Source organism: Mastomys coucha, unplaced genomic scaffold, assembly GCF_008632895.1.
Source record: "Mastomys coucha isolate ucsf_1 unplaced genomic scaffold, UCSF_Mcou_1 pScaffold20, whole genome shotgun sequence".
Classification (NCBI taxonomy): Eukaryota; Metazoa; Chordata; class Mammalia; order Rodentia; family Muridae; genus Mastomys; species Mastomys coucha.
This window is the reverse complement of record NW_022196903.1, coordinates 85,646,051-85,661,016: the sequence shown is the minus strand read 5'-3', so window position 1 is coordinate 85,661,016 and position 14,966 is coordinate 85,646,051. Positions and strand designations below refer to the sequence as shown.

Below are 14,966 nucleotides of genomic sequence, written 5' to 3'. Positions count from 1 at the left end.
TGATGGAGACCTACACTTAACATTTAGCACAGTATAGTAGAAATACAACATGAGCTAGTTTAATGCTTGGCAGCCATATTCAAAACATCCTAAAGGTATAGTTAAGTCTAATAATATATTTATTTTCTCGAGTATATTTACAATGATCATTTAACACGCAATAAAAATGGGCAATTACTGAGAAATTTTACGTTCTCTTCCCATTAAGTCTTTGAAACACAGGATGTGTTTCCATTGAGATTTCAAATAAATTTGTACTCCTTGCACTCCAAAGGTTCGACAGCCTTGTGTGACTGGTACGATGTCTGCACAAATTGGACAGAACAGCTTGGCTCTAGTTCTGACTCACTACACTTGCACTGAAGTAAGGCAAACTCCATTTGAATTATGTAGTTTTCCCAGGCTGAGAGTGAGCACACAGACTTGAGAGTTATTTCATTCAGCTCATCTGGATGGTCTTTACGTTGCTTATGTCATGGTTCTCAGAAAACACTAAGATTATCAGACATAGTATGCATTTAACAATGACCATTAGAAGAACCTGGAGCCAAATGGACATGAGAGAGGCATCAACCTGCAAGTTTGCTCATCACGGCTCGCTCATCTAGCCTACCTGCTTGCCATCTATCCTTCCTTCCTCTCTTACTTTCTTTCCCATGTGCTAGTTAAATGCTCTGTACTGTACCTAAGCCACTAGAGTTAGAATTCTTGCTGCTGGTGTAGTCTGAGCTCACAGGCACCTTAGTGTCCTTCATGTTTCTATGAGAGCTTTGTAAATACCTTCTTCCCTATGCCTCTGTTACATGGCATGAACCAGGCTGGACTTGTAACTGGTATGTGTTCTTTCATTCCTTCCATTAGACTGAAAGTTCCAGACTAGAAAGAAGCTTCATTTCTACACCTCCAGCAGCTGTCATGATACACTGCAAGTGCTGATAAAGGTTTGCTGAATTCTTTAATAAATTAATGAAAGACAGATGGTGCTGGAGAAAATGCAATGGATAACGCAGGCATGATGCTTTTCTTTGAGTCTTCTTCATATACCATGGGACTACAATGAATGTCTGCCCCATGTCTCTGTGTAACTGAAAGGTAGTCAGCTGTCTCTGAGGGCCTGAGAGCTTATGGCATGCAATGGTAATGTCCCACCGCTTAAGAACACCTTGGTCGGGTCCTTAGAATTGATCATTCCAGCCAGGATGCCACTGAAGGGACAAACATTACTATTTGTGATTCCTGCAAGGGGGCCATGTGTAGACAGGCCTGCACTGGGCAAGCCAACTCTAGAGAGTCCTAGGAACCAATCACAGCAACAATCAACAGGTGAATATAGTGATTTGCCCCGTTCATGTGAGCTCTGTTAGCCCAGTCTTACTTTCATGCCAAGGGTTGTCTTTTGGACACCCCAGGGTTTTGGGATGGCATCTTATTCATTTACTCTGTCTTTTCTATGATGCTCTTTTGCCCAGGCCACAGTCAGACCAATGAATGGAAAGACTGAATTTAAAAAGGTTCTGTTGTATTTTTGTCTTCTCAATAAATAATGGGAAAGTACAGCCATCTCTCTGCTTATGGGATCTATATTCCCACAGATGTGAACATCTCCAGAGATACCCGACCTCTCACTTCCCTTGTATGCATGGTGTGGGATTCACCATTTACTACACCAAGGCCATCCCTAGATTACCTAGCCTACTAGTACAGTGAGGGCCCTACACCAGTCATTACTTCACTGTGTGCTCTTCAGGGAGTGAGGCACAAGCAGACTGTGTATATTCAGTTCAGACACAGTATCTTTTTCTGAGAAATTTCCATTCACAGTTGCTTAAGCATGGGGATATGGAAGAGCCTTGCATACAAGGTAGTAGGAGAAGCCCCAGCATGGCAATCTCTGCTGAGACACCCTGAGTCAGGGCTACATACCCCACATGCTCTGCCCTACTCATCCACTTTGCCTTACCCGTTTGTCATGCAGCACGTTATGGGGACAGCTTTTGGGTGACACACTGAGTGTTACCGTCTCATTCATGGAGGTGAAGGTGACGGTGATGGAGTCCTGCCCCAAGACTGTGAGCTTCATCTGTTCATTCACCTGCAGATACAGAAATCAGCACTCATGGATCTCTGTTTCTTCCAAGCCCAAGGCACAAATCCTTTTCAGCTTGGAGCTGAGATGTGTGAGCTTTCCAGATCTTGTGCTAGAATCTAACTTGCATAGAGAAGACAGAATACCAGTGTCCTTTTGGAGATTTACTGAGAACGTCAGCAATGCCTTCCTTCCCTGTTCCTTCTCTTCCAAGTCACTCTTGGAAGCAGCTGCAAAGCAGTGCAGGTGTGCCAGGCGGCGAGTCAGCTTGAGTCCTGTAGACTGCACTGGGATACCATCGTGGGTCCTGGACGGGACAGCTGCAACTACTCAGGCACCAACTGACTTGAATCTTGTTCTGCTAGTAAGCTGTTCAGTCTCCCTGAATCTCAGACTCTTCAGCATGAAATAGGTATGGAGCTACTGTTCAGTTTAAATGGAGCTTTTTTGTTTTTCAAGACAGAGTTTCTCTGTGTAGTCCCAGCTATCCTGGAACTTGCTCTGTAGACCAGAATGGCCTCAAACTCACAGAAATCCATCTGCCTCAGCCTCCAGAGTGCTAGGATTAAAGGTACACGCTGTCATCACTGCCCGACCAAATGACATTTTTAATGGCAGGAGAGTCTTTCTATGCCATAAATGCTCCTGCCTTTCATGAGAGGATAGTTCAGAGCACGGAGAACAGAGCAGCTTGTTTACTTCTCGATGGCTTGCCAATTCTGAGCATTACTTATGCAAAGCCACAGAGCATGCAACCCTCTACCACTGTGTTCCTCCCAGTCTTTGGGGCTCTGAATACAACATCTCTTTACCTACAGATACACCCCTAGGCTGTTCTGAATCAAGAGAGCTCTCTACTCTGCTCCTTCTTTCATTAGTCCAGATGTTGGCCCAGTAGTCAGGGCCTCATTGTCTCATCACTGAGTCTCTGCTTCATGCACTCAATCATCTGGATCTGGCCCATCACCACCCCAAAGACAATAAACCATCATGTGCCAAGTCTCTGGATATCTTCAGATTTGCTGATCACTCCTATGTAAAAGAAACTACCCACTCCTTGTCTAGAGAGATGTGGAACAGAGATGTCATCATGAACTCAAGCTTTGCTGAGGGGCCAGGTTCTATTCCAGGTTTGAATCTTATCAATTGGGCAGTTATAGGGAAGTCTATTACCTTCTCTGAGCCTGGAGATAATAATAGAGTTACTCTCAGAGAGTGCTGAGCATCCTCCATGGGCTAAAATATGCATAAGGCTTAGCATGGTACAGCTGTTACTTATTGTCCTGCGCCCTGGGTATTTGCCCTCTCCTAAAGCCCACAATATAGATGCTCTACAAACTCAGTCAAAGCTCCTCTTCTTAAGAGATTATTTGCTACCTGACAAGTCTGTTCTCTCTCAGGTCAGGAACCAAATTATAGGTCCCAGATATTCCATTGAGTCAAATCAGCACATGTAAAACTGTACAGGGCACAGTAATAGATATGTGCAAAATGTTATTTAAAAACGTTATTTTGTGTGCTAACTAAAAAATGGATTAAATTAAATTAATCTAAGATGCCCATATTTGTTCCTGATCCAAGGGAGTCTTGCAGATCCTCTAGAGCTGGAGTTACAGGCCATTGTGAGCCACCCAGTGTGTGTGCTGGAAACCAAACTCGGTCCTCCGCAAGAGCAGTACAGAGTCCTAGGTGCTGAGTCGGCTCTCTAGCTCTGGTCTCTACTTCTTGTTAATCCTCCACGTTGAGGCTTAACTGAGCTTTCGTGCTCTTAGCTTAAAAGCTAAGCAGCTGCTCCTACTTCAAACAGAGTTGAACCAGCCCCTAACAGGTTGACCTTCCCACTGGTAACTAAAATGTTGCAGGAGAAAACAAAAACAAAACTCCCCCAAACTACTATTCTCTGGCTGAGAAGAGTGAGCACATAGGAACTCTTAAATGAGACCATGCCAGACCCAACACAAAGCCTTTAGGAGTGATGCTCTTTCATTTTATCTAGAATTCTCCTCCCTCCCTACCTCTGAAGCATACATTATCACTCCATGCTATAAGTCATGGGCCACCTTCTATTCCAGCCTACTTCTGACCACATAGGGCTTTGCTGTGCAGCTCCAGGGTAAGGCACAGTGCTAAATGTGTGGGCGTGGTGATGCACACCTATAATCCTAGCAATCAGAAGATGGAGCAGATGAGTTCAGTGCCAGCCTGTCTTTATTACTGCCACAGATAGGCATTACTGTGCAGCAATTTTCCCCAAATTAAAACACTGTCCTGGAGGGAGGACAGAGGCTTCTAATACTTAGGAAATAAACAAACTTTCAAGTTCAGGAAAGCCAAAACTTAAGACTCACAGGGCCCCTGCTTAGAGTATATAAGAGAGAAATGACTTCTGGGGAGGAGACTCTGGGACCAACTGAGCTGTCGGGATTGACGCTGGTACTTGCCAGCTGCCTATGAGCTGTGTAGAAAACTCTCAGGATCCATCTTTGGTGGGCTGGCACCCATGCCAGGGATGGCTGTTTGATAATGCAGCCAATTGCTTTTGAGCCACGCAAGCTTTTTAAGTAACTCTCACTCTTACATTGATAAGTAACTCTAATAAATTCATTTGTCAAGCCAGACTGTAGTAGAAATGTTTCTTTGGTTGTGGGTTCATGCCCTATCTAGGGTGAGCAGACATTTGTTCACATCGTCTCAGGAAAATCACACAATGGGCACTATTTTTAAAAAGCTATTAGGTCAGCAAGAAGGTTCAGTGGGCAAAGGTACAAGCTTCCAAGAGGGACAACTGGGATTCAAGCCTTGGGACTTATGCGGTAGAAGAGAACCAACTCCTGCAAATGTCTCCTGACATCTGCATGTGTGACACGGTATGCCCTCATGTGCACATATACACACACACTTGTGTGGGCATGCACACACACGGGAAAAGAAATATATGCTGCTATGCATTTACTAAATATGTTCCTTACTTAGTTAAATTGCCGTCTTGAGCTCCGATAGCTGAATAACAACCGCGCAGTAAGAGTTAGAGAGACACGGAGACAAATGCATCAAGCCTGACTTCTACCATAAGCATGCCAAGTCCTCCTTGTGTGCCCCTGCTGGCACAGCTAGCTGTCTTACTAGAGAAGTCCTGCTGACCGACGGTAGAATGTTCTAACTGCTACCCATAATGTTTGCTTCTGTAAACAAGTTTAAGTACAGTGAAAGTTCCCTTCCATGGTCATAAAATGCAAACTGCATGAAAATGGCCATGTAGTAGGCAGAACATTTCAGAACTAACATACAACCTACAAAAACTGTAAACAAAACAAAACAAAAAACAAAAACCTCCAAGTGAACAGCTGCATTTGCAAAGCACGAGCTCAATCTAGGCCAGCTAGGATAAAATGAACCTGAGTTCTATGACTTTTCAAGTATCCCTTGGTTCTTTAGCAGCCAGTTTCCTACAAAATAAAAGTAATAAAATTTCTGAGAAAGTAAAAAAATAAATTTTTTGTTGTTGTTGTTGTTTTTTGTTTTTCGAGACAGGGTTTCTCTGTATAGCCCTGGCTGTCCTGGAAATCACTCTGTAGACCAGGCTGGCCTCAAACTCAGAAATCCACCTGCCTCTGCCTCCCAAGTGCTGGGATTAAAGGCATGTGCCACCACCACCCAGCAAAAAATAAAATTATTAAAAATAAAGCTGTCAACTACTATAAATGACGCTTCACAAAATTAAGGGTATTTTACAATAAAATCAAATAAAAATCATATAGAAGGAGGCTGCCATGGAGGATCAGTGCAGTAGCCTACCATTGCTACAGGCTGGTGAAAAGCAAGGGAGCCTACTCTGGACCAATGTCGACTGTCTCACCACCTCTAAACAGAACCAGGTGGTCTCAGGGCACTGCTGTCTGTCAGGCACTTCCCTTCAGTACTGAGCGGCCTGTGGAAGCTATCCTGACCGAGCTGCCCACATACCTTGTACTCCAGAGAGAGTAATGTCTCCGTCTTGCTGGCCCAGCTCCACCTGTGGACTATGTAGCCCTTTTGGTCATTTGTGATCCCACCTTCTTCATCCAAAACCAAGACATATGGACAGCTGGGAGATACACAAAACATAGAAAAAACTTATAGGCCATGAGAGAACCCCTTCATCATTATAGGCTATGGATGGGCAGGGCTGGGAGAGTCTGCCCCAGTCTGAAAGAAAGTTGACTGGACATAAACAATCTGAGAAAGGGAATGAGAGGGCTGGAGAGATGGCTCAGTGGTTAAGAGCCCCAACTGCTCTTCCAAAGGTCCTGAGTTCAAATCCCAGCAACCACATGGTGGCTCACAACCATCCGTAACAAGATCTGACTCCCTCTTCTGGAGTGTCCAAAGACAGCTACAGTATATTTACATATAATAAATAAATAAATCTTTTTTAAAAAAAAAAGAAAGAAAGAAAGAAAGGGAATGAGAGAGTCTGAAGACTCCTGTGAGCAGCTTTACTTCTCCATTCACTGTGGTCTAAGACTCCTAACACCAACTGATGCTAGTAGGGGTGTCAGTGGAGAAGGGACAGGCTGCGGCAGACAATGTAAGGCTCAAGTAAAACCCAAAAGCTGAAATTTTAAATTTTTCTGTAGCCCAGGAGCCTGGCACAAAGATATCAAGCACCATAATGTGAACTAGAACATGTAAACATGAAAGGAAGTCACTTCTTCCAAAAAACAACTTAGGAAAAGCCAGACAAAAATCAACTCTGTCTGATTTTTGCTGTCAAGAGTATGTGCTCTCTTTAGAGACCCTGTGCATGATGGTTAACCTGAAATGTCAACTTGAGTAGCTTGGAAATGCCTAGATTAGTGGATCATGCCTCTGGGTCTACCTGTGCTTTCAGAAATGAACAGGTTCTCAGGGCTTTGCCCTAACCAGCAGATTAATCCTTTGATGGGTTCACAATATACTGGCATTATTAGGAGGTGGTGAAAGGCAGGAGGTAAGGCCTCGGTAACAGAAGTTAGTCACTGAGTCGTATCTTGGGGTGGACTGTATTTTGCTCTGATCCTTTCCTGCTTGTCTACGTTCTAGGTCACCATGATGTGAACCACCCTAATCCACAGTGCTATGACAAACTAACAGCTCTAAAACTGTGAGCCCAAATAACTCTTCCCTTCTTCAAGTCACATCAGCTGCTTTGTCACAGTAACGAGACACCACTCATCCTGTCTACCCACTCCTGGGGAAAGTAACTTTTTTCTAGTAAAGAATTCTTCTGGGTGTGAAAAATGGGATGTAGGTCAGTGGCAGAGTGCTTGCTTAGTATTTATAAGGTCCTGGTCCTCAGCCCTGAAAACAACAGCAAATGCCCTGTGTGTCTGACCAAGAATGGAGTTCTTAGTGTTCTGGGGTACCCAGTGGGAGACTCGAAGTGTTTTCCTTGTCACTGTGCAAAATGCAACACAGACCCACAAACTCGGCTTCCAAGAACGTGTTCCTGCAGGACTGCCTCATCCTGCCTTGAGGCCGCTCTACACTCCTTCAGTCACCACCTTACTTCATGAGGCTAGACTTCCCTTGACCTACTCACCTGCTCTTCAGGTTGTAGTAAACACAGCCCAGGCCTTCAGCATTGAACAGAGCCAGGAAGGTATTAGGTATGTCATTGAAGAGGCAGGTGATGGGTTTTCCTCTGCAGCATGTGGGAATCTGAAGTAAGGCGATGTTTCCGGAGGGATAGCTGGCAGATACAGTCAAGTCGAACTAGCAGAGGATCTCCAGGTGCTGGCCTCAGGGTCCCCACAGAGAAGTGTGAAAGGATTCTTCTCTTGTGTATTGTTCCCTTCCTTCCTTCACAGATCCTGTCTGTACTTTGCATGTGTCACAATTAAATAATTACAGAACCCAGCCATGCCCCAGATCCTTCCTGGATCTACTTCTTACTCCTCACACTACCTTACGGGAAATGGTTCTATCTCTGTTTCGCATGTCAGGATGGTTTTCACAGGTCTGAATGGTAGTAGAGTTAGTGCTAAAGCATGAAGATTCTCAGGAAAACCAGAGTGAGGAGTTCACCTGAGTGAGAAGTCAGAGGGGTAGAAAATGCCTTGCCCCATCTCATGCCACAATGAATGCAAAGCCAGAGCATGGTCTCCAGAGCCAGCAGTATTTCCAGCACTGTCAGGCTGTCTCCCCTTTTGGCCAGTCTGTTAGGAAAATAATGTTTCTCTGCTCCTTTCCTAGCTCAGAGGCCTCAGGAGTCACTCACTGATCCTCAGAAAGGCACAGTGCTGGCAGCTTCTTCTCTATGTAGAACTGCAGAAGCAGTACTCCAGGTAGGAGGACTGGGGTGTCTGGCACTGCAATCCATCTCCCTCAGTTTTTTCCACCAGCCAAATAAAAACAGAGACAGAAGGAGAGAGGGTGATCTGAAGGTAGAAATGACACAAAGTAACCTATCCGAAATTCTAGAGCTTAGGTAGGTAGTGCAATGAGCAAAACAAGATTTCACTAAATAAGTACAGCAGTAAGTTAAACAATAAAATTTAAAAAATCATTTACTGGAAAGTCAATGAGCTGAAATTATCTAGACTGTAAAGAATAAAGGGAAAGAAGAAACCCCAGGCCTGACAGTTCAGGTCTGGGGTTCTGGAACCTGGGAGACTGAGACAGGAAAATACCTGAGTTCTAGGCTAGCCTGAGCTACATACTTTCAGGTTAGCCTGAACAACAGTATAAGATTCTATCTATCTATCTATCTATCTATCTATCTATCTATCTATCTATCTATTGACAATAATAACAACAACAATCCAAGAAAGATTAGAAACTCAGGGCCCCAGGAAGGATCATCAGGCACAGCAACATATGCATAACAGGAATTCCAGGAATCCAGGAAAAAGGAGACAGAGAAGACATACAAAGAAGCAAAATATACTGGATGAAGCTGGATATGTTTGTGAACATCTTTAATCCTAGAATTTGGGAGACAGAGGCAAGGAATCTCTTTGAGTTCCAGGACAGCCAGAGCTACACAGAGAGATCCTGTTTCAAAAAAAAAAGAAAGAAAGAAAGAAAGAAAGAAAGAAAGAAAGAAAGAAAAGAAAGGAAAAGGAAAAAAGAAAGAGAAAGAAAAAGAGAAAAGAAGAAAAAATACCATCCCCCCCCCACAAAAAAAAAACCAAAACAAAAACCTGGTGGACTCACAATACTTGTTGACTTAAAAACTTACCATAAATCTTTAATAATTAAAGCAATGTGGTCTGGCATAAGGATAGACATCAAAATTAGAACAGTGAATTAAAAATGAGTCTAAAAATAGATCCTTCCATCTATAGTCAATTTATTTTTGCCAAATCTCCAGGACCAGTCAAAGAGGGAAAAGTGTTCTCTTCAACAAGGACAACAGGATACCCATGTGCAAAGGAATGGGCCCTTCGCTCATACAAGATGCAGATGCTAGTTCAGAATACCTCCAGGACCTATATTAAAAGTGTCATCTAGGGCTGGAGAGATGGCTCAGTGGTTAAGAGCATTAACTGCTCTTCTGAAGGTCCTGAGTTCAAATCCCAGCAAGCACATGGTGGCTCCCAACGATCTGTAATGTGATCTGATGCCCTCTTCTGGTGTGTCTGAAGACAACTACAGTGTACTCACATATAATAATAACTTTTTTTTTTTTTTAAAAAGGCGTCATCTATAAAGCTGTTAGAAGGGAAACACAGGGTAAATGTCATGACCTTGGATTTGGCAGTGATGACATGGATGTGAAACCAAAAGCATTAGCAACAAAATTGGGAAATTTGGACTTGATCAGTGGTAGAGTATGTTTGGCACACTGAAGCCTTGGGTTCAAGTCTTAGCAACTGCCTCACCAAAAGATAGCCAAAGGAGGAGCAAAGGGACTAGAACACAGTGCAAAGACCACCTGCCAAAAGGAGCAAATGCAAAGCTATCCAGCATCACTGTTACCAAGGGATTCCAGCTGATTCCTGTGAAGAGTGGTGAACTGAGCCAGCTGGTTCTGAGGGCTGCACCAGGAGGTTGAAATCAGCTCCGGCTTGGAACAGGCCACCACAAAGACTTATCACTTCTATCTAAGCTCTGTGTGCAAAAACAGAGTTGGTGGGAAAAGCCAGCCTTCTACAGAAACCAGGTGGGGAAGAAGAGCTTTCCAAACAGTTCACCCAGGAGGGATTCAACAGCTAAGGTGTACCTTAGCCTTTGAACACAGCGACACAGAACTTCTTTAAGATTATGTGGTCCAACTCACTCAACATGACAAGAGAAGTAAGGAACTCAGATTGAGTAGCATGTGCAGGGTCACTGTGATGGCTGCTGTGGACTGTCAGCAACAGAATTATGTAGGAAACCAGCCTCTTGCGGTGTCTGGGATAGTATTTCCCCTCAGAGAGGTTTAAATGAGGTGGAAAGACCCGTCTTGAATGCAGACAGCACCATTCTGTGGGTCAGGGTCCCAGACTGGATTAAAAGGAGGAAGCGAGCAGAACACTGGGACTCATCTCTAGATGTTTTCTCATATGAACAACTTCACACATATGCCACCAGGCCTGACATGACGGACAGTACCTTCATGCTGAGAGCCAAAACAAACCCTTCTTTCCCAAAATACCTGGTATGATGTTTTGTCACACCAACAAGGCAAGTAACAAATATGTATAAGAACCAACCCTGGCCTCTGTGACTCCCAAGGAGAAAATAGACTTATTGGCAGGATGCCATCGCTGTTGGAGTCAAGCTGAGTGTTCCCACAGCAATGGGTAAGAGGCTGGAGGTGATTCCACCTCCAGCACCTCAAAATTCTGGGACAGGTAAGAACAAAGATCTCAGGCAACTCTTCTCCAGTCCCCTTGCTAGAATGCTAACTTGTAAACATGTTGAACCTGGTTAACACAGTGAAGAGTCAGAACTAGGGCAAGGGAGCCCCATGATCTCTCAAGAAGCAGCTTTCCGTGGGCCATAAGTTTCCTGCAGCTGTAGCTCACAGTTTACACAACTATGGATAGACACACGTGCATATTTCTTGGAAGAGGGTCTATACATGCCCATCAAATTCATAAGAGAAATGTGTCCTGTTGTGCCGTCACCCAACATAAGCATCCAGCAGTCCAGGTCTGAGCTCAGCTGCAGGTCAAGAAATGTGCAGCAAACGGGATAAGGGCTTAGACTCCGAGCACTTGAACCTTAACGGTGAAGCACAAGGGCCACAGGGATAAAACACTAGTAAATAAGCATCAGGGAAACAAGCCTCCTCAAACCACTTAGACATACCTCACTTTTCCTCCCACTGGACATGAACCACCCTGTTGGTAGCTTCCTCTCTCCTGGCAGATCCTTGAAGGCAAGGATCTGCCTGCACAGACAAGTTTCTCACAGGTATCAAGGGCTAGATATACTCCTGCTGACTTGAACTATATTGAACTTAAACTCTGAACTCTTTCCTCAGTCCCTCCAGAGCCTGACCTGGACCAACACTTACCCCCGGGGAGCATTCCCACCAGGCTTCTCTAGTTGACCAAGCGTCCCCAATGAACAGTTAGCTGTTTCAAGCCCAGGGGTTCTTTGGGGCTAAGTTAGGGAGAAAGAGTAACACCCATCAAAAGGATATTAAATGAAGGAAGAGCCATCATAGAAAGTGTAGTGCAGCTTGATGGGCTTCTTGGACCCCTTCCACTCTTGAGAATGGCGGCCCATTTGAGCATGCTGGCTGGAAGGCTGGTGAAGAGTGGAAGCAGTAATCTGAGTCCCCGTAGTGAGAGGATGGTGAGGGTCCCCCTTGGAGGCCAACATTAAATGAGAGGGTATCTTTGACCTGTAGTTTCGTAAAATCATGGGGCAGGAGCCATTCCTCCCTCTCCATAAGATCCTTTCGGCTTCTCTGTGGGAAGGAGATGAACCCGTCTTCTAGGTGCTCGGTTCTCACTCTCCAGAGAGGTTCTCTATAGCCCCTTCCCAACATCCCACCCCAGTCCTCTTGTCCTAAAGCACATATCCCCATCCTGTTCTTCCTCATATGCAAAGGTAGTAATTTTAGGAGGAAGTGGGAAGGTGTCAGGGCCCTGGGAGGATCAGCCTTGTCTAATTGTTTGCACCTACAAAGTGGAGCTGTGCACAGAGGGGTACTCTGGAGCAGCTGGAGACAAACTAACCCTTCACCCACCATCCTGACATTCCAGGTGGGATTATTCTAGCATGTCACAGCACAGAGGTAAGCTGGGTGGCTGTTTCTACCCCTGACCTGGCCCAGTGATCCCAGAAGACATAGATGTGAAAGGGGGTGGGGGTTAATCTTTACAATCTGGGGCGTTAGAGAAATGGTTTTCTGCTAGGTATCACAGTATCCCCAAATAACATACTGTGAATCACCTATGTGAATGAAGTTGTTTTGAGAGAGATGCTATTTTCTTGAACACTTAGCAAATTATGCCCCCAAAACGACTTCCCTGGGTGAGGGAGGATGTTGCGGAGGCAGAGATGGTTGAACAGGAGCAGGGCAAGTTCCAGAACTGCTTTATTTTCTTATCTGTAAATCAGATGGACCATGTACTTTGTGTGTGTGTGTGTGTGTGTGTGTGTGTGTGTGTGTGTGTATCTGTGTGATACCCATCTGTCCTTGTATCCCATGTCCTGTGGACACCTTCCCCATATCTAGGCACTCACATGTGTCGACACATATCCTGCAGCTTTTCCCGGGCTTCGGGGCAGGGGTCAGGCAACTCAACAACAGTGCTTTCAGGAGGGGTTCGGACTCGGGCAGGCGGAGGCGAAACGTCATCTACAGGCTTTGCCTTTGCTGTAGTTAGAAGTGAGGAGGTAGAGATACAGATATGGTGGGCTTTAGAGATGGATCCTTGAGTATCACATTCTCCTGGGAAAGGGCTGTGGAACATCTTAGGAGGCTCTTTTGTGCTATGCTGCAATACGGATCATTGCCTGCTAACTCGGTCAGTCAATAATTCAAAGACCGAGGAACACAGTGGTGAACAGCAGCAATAGCAATGAAGTGGGCCTTACTGCCGATGCTTCCATAGTCCCCTACAACCAGTCTCCCTTTACCAAGAACAGTGAAGCATGAGGAAGACAAGTCACACAGGCAGCCAGGATGGGTGAAGAACTGGCTTCAAGCTTCTCAACTTCTAGCCTTACCTCCAATATCTGTGGGAATTAAAGGGGCAGCATGAGCCAACCCTGGCCCTCCTTCACTACCCAACCCCCGACCCACCCACCCACACACACCCGTCTGTCTAGCTCATCTGTTTGCAGGATGGACGGAAAGTCCCAAGGCCTTCCCTATTCTCAGCAGGCTCCTCCCACACACACCTTCCCTCTGGAGCTTCATCCTCTCATCTGCTATCTATTTCCCCTGATGTCCCCTCCCTTCTGGGTGGGGCTCTCTCAACAGGGCAGGGGAGTCTTCTGTGGCTTTGCTTCTGCCCACACATAGTAGGAGTCCCTTCTGGATACAAATACCACTATTTCCCCACTGATGGTGTGGCTGGACAGAGCCGTCTCGTTCACATTCCGGATACTGCTTGGGTTAAAGGACTAGATGGGGGCGGGGGGGGGCACGTGGGGAATGCAATGCAACCCTGATGCTGTAACTAGATGTGCCCCGGCTGCTGAATCTCTGCGGCTGGGGTTGCTACTTTTCCTCACCTTTCTTCCTGCTTTCCTTTCCTGTGGAGAGGGAGAAGCTCAGACAGGCTGCGGAAGTCTGGTAGACCAGCTGGTAAGGCGTGTTCACTCCCATAGTAGAAATGCTCATGGGGGATTCTAGGGAAAAAGAGTGAGTCTTCTTTACCATGCTTAAAACTTCAGTTAAATTACACAAATGCAAAGTATTCTTCCCTTTTAAACAGTGGGCCAGCTATTCCAAAGTTACCTGTAGTCATAAACCAACCAGGAAGTCTTTTTGTTGCTCACTATGAAACAGTATCTGCATGGGCCATGATTTGTCTTCATTGATGGACAGTTTGTTTCTAATCTTTCTGCCTCTCCAAACGATGCTGTAACAAGCATTCCTGTAGGACTGTTTGTACTCATGGAGCTGAGTTGTGGCTAGCATTGGGAGCCGATTCCTATATACTATAAACAGGGGAGCTCAAACACAGAGTGCCAGGATGGACAGCAGTCTAAGGAGTGACTTCATCACTGTGACAAGTTGACCATGTGTACTAAAGGGCTACTCTGCAGCCGACTAGAAATTTTAAAACCTTGAGGACAGACTGCTAAGAAGCACACCCTAGGAAGGGCCTGAGGGGCTAGACTGTGAGTTGTGAGGTACAGGCATGTCCACCAGCAAACAGCTGTCCTCCACCACAGGTGCATGAGCTCTCCTTGCCAGCAGCACAGCCTCTAGAGCAGCTCCACAGCCACCTCCACCCTTGGGAGCTTTGGCCTTTCTATCACCTTGTTCCCTACTTCTTCCCTACAGGAGGACACCCACCTTTCCCCAGCTGGGCTGCACTTAGGCAGTTTTTCCCAATAGTGCCAGTCAGGCAGTCAAAGGCCATTTCCTTTGCATTGAGATGGAGGAGCTGGCTGGCCTCCACGAAGCGCTTGGTGATGTCCAAAGGATTGGCACCTGCTGAAGGAATAAGAAAAGACAGTGTTTTCCCCCTGGCACAGATAGCTCTTCCAGAAAAAGGCCTTTACAAATGGCCCAGGAAAGAAAAGTGAAGTCTTACTCCTGATGAGGGTGAGGAGCTCCTGATATGCACTCTTGGTTGGACAGAGAGTTCAAGATCCAGCAGGCAGCACCTTGTTCCCAGCCTACTCGCTTGCTTGCCCCTCATGCTCCTCTACCCCTGCCTGCCCACTGTCCCCCTGCCCGCTTCCCTGCCCCTGCCTCCCCCTGCCCCCTACCTCCTGCCTCCCCCCGTTCCCCTGC

General features: G+C 45.7%; 1 protein-coding gene across 5 annotated transcripts in view; it reads right to left on the bottom strand.

Moving 5' to 3' along the window:
- Positions 1–14,966, bottom strand: part of CUNH3orf20 (chromosome unknown C3orf20 homolog) — a 45,468-nt gene that overhangs the window by 21,527 nt on the left and 8,975 nt on the right. For 3 of the 5 annotated variants that reach the window (XM_031382601.1, XM_031382597.1, XM_031382598.1), the window contains exons 4-11: positions 14,523–14,663; positions 13,733–13,849; positions 13,223–13,231; positions 12,737–12,869; positions 11,685–11,954; positions 7,647–7,796; positions 6,050–6,170; positions 1,961–2,092 (exon numbers count right to left, since the gene is read on the bottom strand). In XM_031382601.1, the coding sequence (XP_031238461.1) occupies positions 1,961–2,092; positions 6,050–6,170; positions 7,647–7,796; positions 11,685–11,954; positions 12,737–12,869; positions 13,223–13,231; positions 13,733–13,849; positions 14,523–14,663 (1,073 nt within the window). The remainder of the gene's footprint in view (positions 1–1,960; positions 2,093–6,049; positions 6,171–7,646; positions 7,797–11,684; positions 11,955–12,736; positions 12,870–13,222; positions 13,232–13,732; positions 13,850–14,522; positions 14,664–14,966) is intronic. The other 2 variants (XM_031382599.1, XM_031382600.1) reach the window with 2 other exon arrangements.